Raw genomic sequence first — 6396 nt, forward strand, 5'->3', positions numbered from 1 at the left:
GGAAGAGGCAGGCAGGAGCCTCGCATGGGTGCTGTTGGGTACTACACAGTGGACAGATGTAGGAACCAGTCTAAGGAAGCTGTGAACTTACTGTGAACTATAAATAGGGCATTGTGTAGAATGTTGTTCCCACAAGGTGACCTTCTAGAAAGAATTACATAAAGTGTGATAAGTGAATACATTTGAAAGCAAGGACACAATGGAATGCCCCGGCATGTTCCCATTATCTCTGTGAGAAGGACAAATAGGAGGAATATTCTTGGCTCTTTTCACAAGACCATATATGGTAACACCAGATGTATTTCCTGTATTTGTAATGGCTTAAACTAATTGTAAATGTTATAGTTTGCTTCTTTTAATAATAAAAATGAGGCCAGGCGTGGTGGCACACATCTGTAATCCCAGCACTTGGGAGGCAGAGGCAGGTGGATTTCTGAGTTCGAGGCCAGCCTGGTCTGCAGAGTGAGTTCCAGGACAGCCAGGCCAGGACCACACAGAGAAACCCTGTCTAGAAAAACAGAGAGAGAGAGAGAGAGAGAGAGAGAGAAAGTACTTTGTATTATTCTCGAGCTCAAACACCTGGAGCGCCCCAGTTCCTAGGCAGGTCCTTCCATCTACAGAGATTTAGCTTTGGATGGCTACGAGGCAGATGGAGAAACAGAGGTAACCTGGCTGTGAACGTATACATGAAAGTGTCTATGGACATTCTTAGCTCTGCTTTAGTGTATTTCTCTTACACTATCATTTATCAATTTACCATCAATCTACCTGTCAATCAATCAATCATCTATTGATTTTTCTGTCTGTTTCTTTGAGACAGGGTCTCACTACACGACCCTGGCTGGCCAGAAACTGTCCAGGGTGGCCCTGAACTTAAGAGATTTGTCTGCTTCTATCTCCTGAGTGCTGTGACTAAAGGCAGGTGCCACTACAGGTCTAATCTATCATCTATCGATTATCTATCTGTCATCTACCTATCTATCTATCTATCTATCATCTAATCGTCTGTCATCCTCTTTCGGCTATTAACATGTCTAAACTCTATTATGAACACACGGACAAGCCAGGCAGAAGACTTTTGGGCTCTCTGGGCATGTGAATAGTAGGATAGGGTGGGTGGTAGAGACATGACGTATTTGTGAGGCGCCGGAAGCAGGGCTCTCCGAACGTGACGCAATCGCTTAGCACCGGAAGCGGCCAAGCGGGCCATGGAGGAAGGACCCGCGGTCGGAACGTTGTCTCGAGAGGTCTCGACCGAGGAGGCCGAGCCGTTGGGCGCCGCGTGGAGCGGGGACAGCGGCCACGTATCGCAGAGCCACAGCAGCGCGTCCGGGCCGTGGGAGGATGACGGCTCCGAGGACGCGCCGGGCCGCGACGTGCCGCTGCTGCGCCGCGCCGCCTTGGGCTACGCCTCCAGCTTGCTGCCTGCCGCAGGCCCGAGGCCGGAGGTGGAGGCGCTGGACGCCAGCCTTGAGGACCTGCTGGCCAAGGTGGACGAATTCGTGGGCATGCTGGACATGATTCGCGGAGACTCGTCTCATGTGGTGAGCGAGGGCGTGCCTCAGATCCACGCCAAAGCCGCCGAGATGAGGCGCATCTACGGCAGGATCGACAAGCTAGAGGCCTTCGTGAGGATGATCGGCAGCAGCGTGGCCAGGATGGAGGAGCAGGTCACCAAGGCCGAGGCCGAGCTGGGGACCTTCCCTCGGGCCTTCCGGAGGCTGCTGCATACCATCAGCGTTCCCGCCCTCTTCAGGTCGGCGCCCACCGGGCCCCAGCGCGCGGTGTACGAGCCGCCAGTCCTGTTTCGGACAGAGGACCACTTCCCCGGCTGCGGTGACAGACCGCAACTCTGAGCATGTCCCTCCACCGCAGGAGGACTCCAGTGAGACTCTTGTCCCGAGTGTTAAGAAATCCTGTTAACTGGCGTATATGATGCCAGGATGTGAAATGTTAAAGTTTATTTTCTACAAACGACTTGACATCATCAGTATTCGATGTAGATTCCTATGTCTTCCAGTTCTGATTCGAAAGCTCTTTGGTGGGGGCCTGGGGAAGCCAACTGAATTAATTTATCTGTGCAATATGGCAAAGCTGTTATTTTTATGGCCTTTATTACAATGAACGGTGTTACCTTGTTAAGATTTATATATTTATATGATCAAAAGTGACCAAGAAATTAAAGCTGTATTCTTAAATCCTAACAGTGGTTCAGTTTTCTGTAGCCTTCTGGGCTAGATGGTGGATTTAGTATTATTCAGCCCTCCATAGTATGGACTGTAAGCCAAAGGAAGTAAGACAACTTTCTCAAGATAGCAAACTGGGCATTTTGTTGGAGGGAGTTCTGAAGTTGTATTTGACAGTATGACTCGAAGCTTAGTTTATTAAAACAAGCATATTAATGTACGGTTGTCAGAGTTCTATTTATAACACATTTATTAAAATGTTAAGTTTCTTTGGAAAAGATTTCCTTCTGGGGATTATTTACCATCGTTTGTTTGGAAATAAGCCTGTCACTCATGTTTTTAGCAGTGGCGAAAGAAAAGGCAACTTCCTTCTTCGGAAGGTTTGAGTGAAAAGCCACCTCGATGCTCTTTCGAAGCTCTGCGATTCTTCCCCCTGGAGAAGGGGGAAGCCCCTCGTGGAGCAGTTGGGGGATTTCTTTTACTTTTTAGGGCACACAGAATGCTTGAAGGTCCCTTACCGACAAACTACTGTTCCCTAAGTTGGTACTGAGTCTATTGCTGTCTGTTGAGGTAAGCTTGGTAATGGAGCCAGGCATGGTAGCACACATTTGCAATCCCAGCACTCAGGAGTCCAAATCAGGGAGATCACAAGTAGCAGGATAGCCTGGGCTATGGAGTAAGTTCCGGGTCAGGTTGGGTAGCTAAGAAGACCATATACTGTAAATAAATGACTTAGCTAGGTATGGTGGTACACACCTTTAATCCCAGTACTCAGGAGGATCTCTTAGTTTGAGGCCAGCCTGGTCTACATAGTTCCAGGACAGCCAGGGTTGCAACCTTCAATAAATAAATAAATGTGGTAATATAGTCTCTTTTTTGGCTTTTCATGGGACTTCTGTGTTGTATGGTGACTATTTTTTTTTTCATTTTGTTTGTAGTTCAAGAAACAGATAAGTTTAAAAGCTGAGGGGACAAGTGACCTACATTTACTGTTCAGAATCTAGTGGTTGCTACTAGAAATTAATATTTTTCTTACAGTCAATGAATGTGAAAATAGAGTTCCAGGCCAACCTGTGCTAAAGAGTAGCACCCTGTCTCAAAAACACCAAAAAAAAAAAAAAAAAAAAAAAGATTGCTTTACATAAAGGATTAGAGAGATGGCTCAGCAGTTCAGAGCATGGTCAGTTCCCACTTCGTTTTGGTTTTGGTTTTTAAGACAGGGTTTTCCTGTGTAGGAAAGCTGTCTTCCTGGGACTGGTACTGTAGACCAGGCTGGCCTTGAACTCAGACTCCCTCCTGCCTCTGCCTCTCAAGTGCTGTGGTTAAAGATGTGCGGTACCACTGCCCGGCTTGCCCACTTTAGTTCTTTGAGAGCTCACAGTGGTCTATAGCTACAGCTCTTTTCTTAAAAAGTTGTTCATGCCAGCCAGTGGTGACACAGGCCTTTAATTCCAGGACTCGGGAGGCAAAGGTAGGCTGATCTGAGTCTGAGGCCAGCCTGGTCCACAGATCAAGTTCCAGAACAGCCAGGAGCACACAGAGAAACCCTGTCTTGAAAAACATCACTGGTGAAATGGCTCAGCATTTAAGAACACTGGCTGCTCTTCTGAAGGTCCTGAGTTCAAATCCCAGCAACCACATGGTGGCTCACAACCATTCATAATGGGATCCAATGCCCTCTTCTGGTGTGTCTGAAGACAGCTACAGTGTACTTATATATTATAATAAATAAATATTTGAAAAAAAAATCTCTCCAGCCTCAAGAATATAAATATGGAATTTGTTTGCCGGTTGTGGTGGCGCACGCTGGTAGGATTTGCTGAAGGAGGCAGAGGCCAGAGGATCACGAGTTCGAGGCCAGCCTGGGCTACACGTTTTTAAAAAAATTAAAAAGGCGCACGCCTGTAATCCCAGCACTTGGGAGGCAGAGGCAGGCAGATTTCTGTGTTCGAGGCCAGCCTGGTCTACAGAGTGAGTTCCAGGACAGCCAGGGCTACACAGAGAAACCCTGTCTCAAAAAAACCAAAAAAAAAAAAAAGAAAAAAGAAAAAAAGAAAAGAAAAGAAAAGAAAAACATCAACAAATATTGTTTACATATGTGTGCAAAAAAGTCTTTAAAGCATACTTAAGTCAGTAATAGGGTCTGATGAGATGGCTCAGTGGTTAAGAGCACTGACTACTCTTCTGGAGGTCATGAGTTCAAATCCCAGTAGCCATATGGTGGCTCACAACCATCCATAATGAGAGACAAATAAAAACTAAAGGCAGGTGGATTTCTGAGTTCGAGGCCAGCCTGGTCTACAGAGTGAGTTCTAGGACAGCCAGGGCAAACAGAGAAACCCTGTTTAGAAAAAAACCAAAAAAAAAAAAAAACCAAAAAAAACAAAAACAAAAAAACAACAACAAAAAAACCCTATGGGCCGAGTGAGTGGGGCAGGAGCAAGAGGGAGAAAAAGGAAGGGTCAGGGTGGGGGGGGGGGAAGAGTAATAGGACAAATTATGAAACTTTTAAATCTGAGATTTAATATCTGTACAGTAAAACTTAAATCCCAGAAGGCATAAATGTGCTATAACACATTGATTATGTTATTTATATATTTACTTAGGAAACCATAAGCTAGGCTGAGGAAAAAGTGGTGAGTACTAGGGAGAGTCACAATATTTTAAAGGTAATCATAAAACCTGCAGAGAATACATGGAGAAATCCCTCCAGATGGTCCAGATGATAACACATGAACCTTATTTCTAAAGCGTCCTGACTCCTGGCATTCCAGTTCGTGGGCACCTCTGAGGTTTCTAAGTAGAGGTCTGTGGCCTTACTTAGTGTGAACAGTTGCTACTTCCACAGTACGGGACACCAATTCCATTCCTAGCAAGCCTGTGAAGGCTCACAACTACCTGTGATTCCAGTTCTGGGGGCACCAGGTGTGCACATGATGGAAAGAAATACAACATCCATGTACATAAAATAAAAATAAGACTAAATACAGGCCGTCTGTGCTGCTTGGGCTGGAGCATCCTCACTTAGTGTAAATGGATGATGGGACTGGCAAAGCATGGGAAGCGTCCCACCAGTCTCCCTCAGATCAGTCCGTTTTACTTGCAAAAGCATGCCTGCTAAGATTAGTGGGGTATAGGATGTTTCTCAACTAATACCAGTCTCTGGCAATTCTGACTGGACTTACATGTATGAATTGCTGGCCACTGAGGGGCCAGCAAGCAGTCTTTCCCATGCCAGGACTTTCAGGGGTCCATCTTGAAACTGTTCCAAGTGTCTAGTGTGAACCTGCTGGCTAACAGGAAGCAGTCAGTACTCCTGAAAAGGCCAGTTGGCCAAGGTTTTAAAATCGTAGGCATATGTCCCCATTAGTGCACCTGCCTTTTTAGTGCGGAAACAGCTGGAGACCATGTGGAAACCACGGTGCATGGCTGTAAGGCATTAAAAACAGTTGTTGAGACATACAAGACACAGGAGAGCTGGGGAAAGACAGTGGGTAACGTGCTTGCTATGCAAGCTGGTGACCTCAGTTTACCTCTCCAGCTAGACATAAAACCTGGGCATGGTGGCATGCATCTGTAACCCAGCACTGAGGGCAGAGACAAGTGGATCCCAGGGTGAGTCTAGCTACATTCCTGCTGAAACAGCTCAAGGGCCCAGTAAGAGATCTTGTCCAGAAAAAAAAGGGGGGGGGGAGTGAAGAGGACACCGTGCCTTCTACCGAGGCAAACTCCCACATGTGTGAGCCCGTGTACACATGCACACACATGCATTTGAACACACATGCACAAAGGGTGGCATTTGTAACTAGCTTGGCTATGTAACCTTCAGAAGGGCCCTCCTCATGGTAAGGTGCACGGCCAGATCCTACAGGTCCTTTTTCTTTCTGTTCAAAGAGAACAGGATGAAAGAGGAGCTCAGGATGCCTGGTAGGAACTGAGTGTAGGACTTATAAGAGGGAGCCACAAAAAAGAGGAAAAACAGAAAGAAAAAGAAAGAAAAATGGAGTCCTACTTTGGGGTCTTACCTGACTAATGTCTAACTTTCTGAACTTGCTTACAGCAGTATCTTCTAGAGTTCTGTGGTTTAGAGTGGCCTGGTGTTCACAGAAAAAGGGGTGGCATCCAGGCTGTCACCAGAGTGTGTCCCGGTGCATGCCCCTCTCCTGTCTGCTCTTCCCTGTCGGGCTACATGTCAACCCAGCAGTTCAGC

At 46.6% G+C, this 6396-nt stretch overlaps 1 protein-coding gene across 1 annotated transcript; it reads left to right on the forward strand.

The window, feature by feature from the left end:
• The first annotated feature begins 1178 nt into the window (after positions 1-1178).
• Bloc1s4 (biogenesis of lysosomal organelles complex 1 subunit 4) lies at positions 1179-2204 on the forward strand. Its single transcript, XM_052199319.1, has one exon. The coding sequence runs from the start codon at positions 1209-1211 to the stop codon at positions 1854-1856; it is 648 nt and encodes a 215-aa protein (XP_052055279.1). The 5' UTR covers positions 1179-1208; the 3' UTR covers positions 1857-2204.
• The last annotated feature ends 4192 nt before the right edge of the window (positions 2205-6396 follow it).

This window comes from Apodemus sylvaticus, chromosome 11 (assembly GCF_947179515.1).
Source record: "Apodemus sylvaticus chromosome 11, mApoSyl1.1, whole genome shotgun sequence".
NCBI classification, from domain to species: domain Eukaryota; kingdom Metazoa; phylum Chordata; class Mammalia; order Rodentia; family Muridae; genus Apodemus; species Apodemus sylvaticus.

Coding starts and splice junctions, on each gene's coding strand:
- Bloc1s4 (XM_052199319.1), top strand. CDS start 1,209: ATGGAGGAAGGACCCGCGGTCGGAACGTTGTCTCGAGAGGTCTCGACC.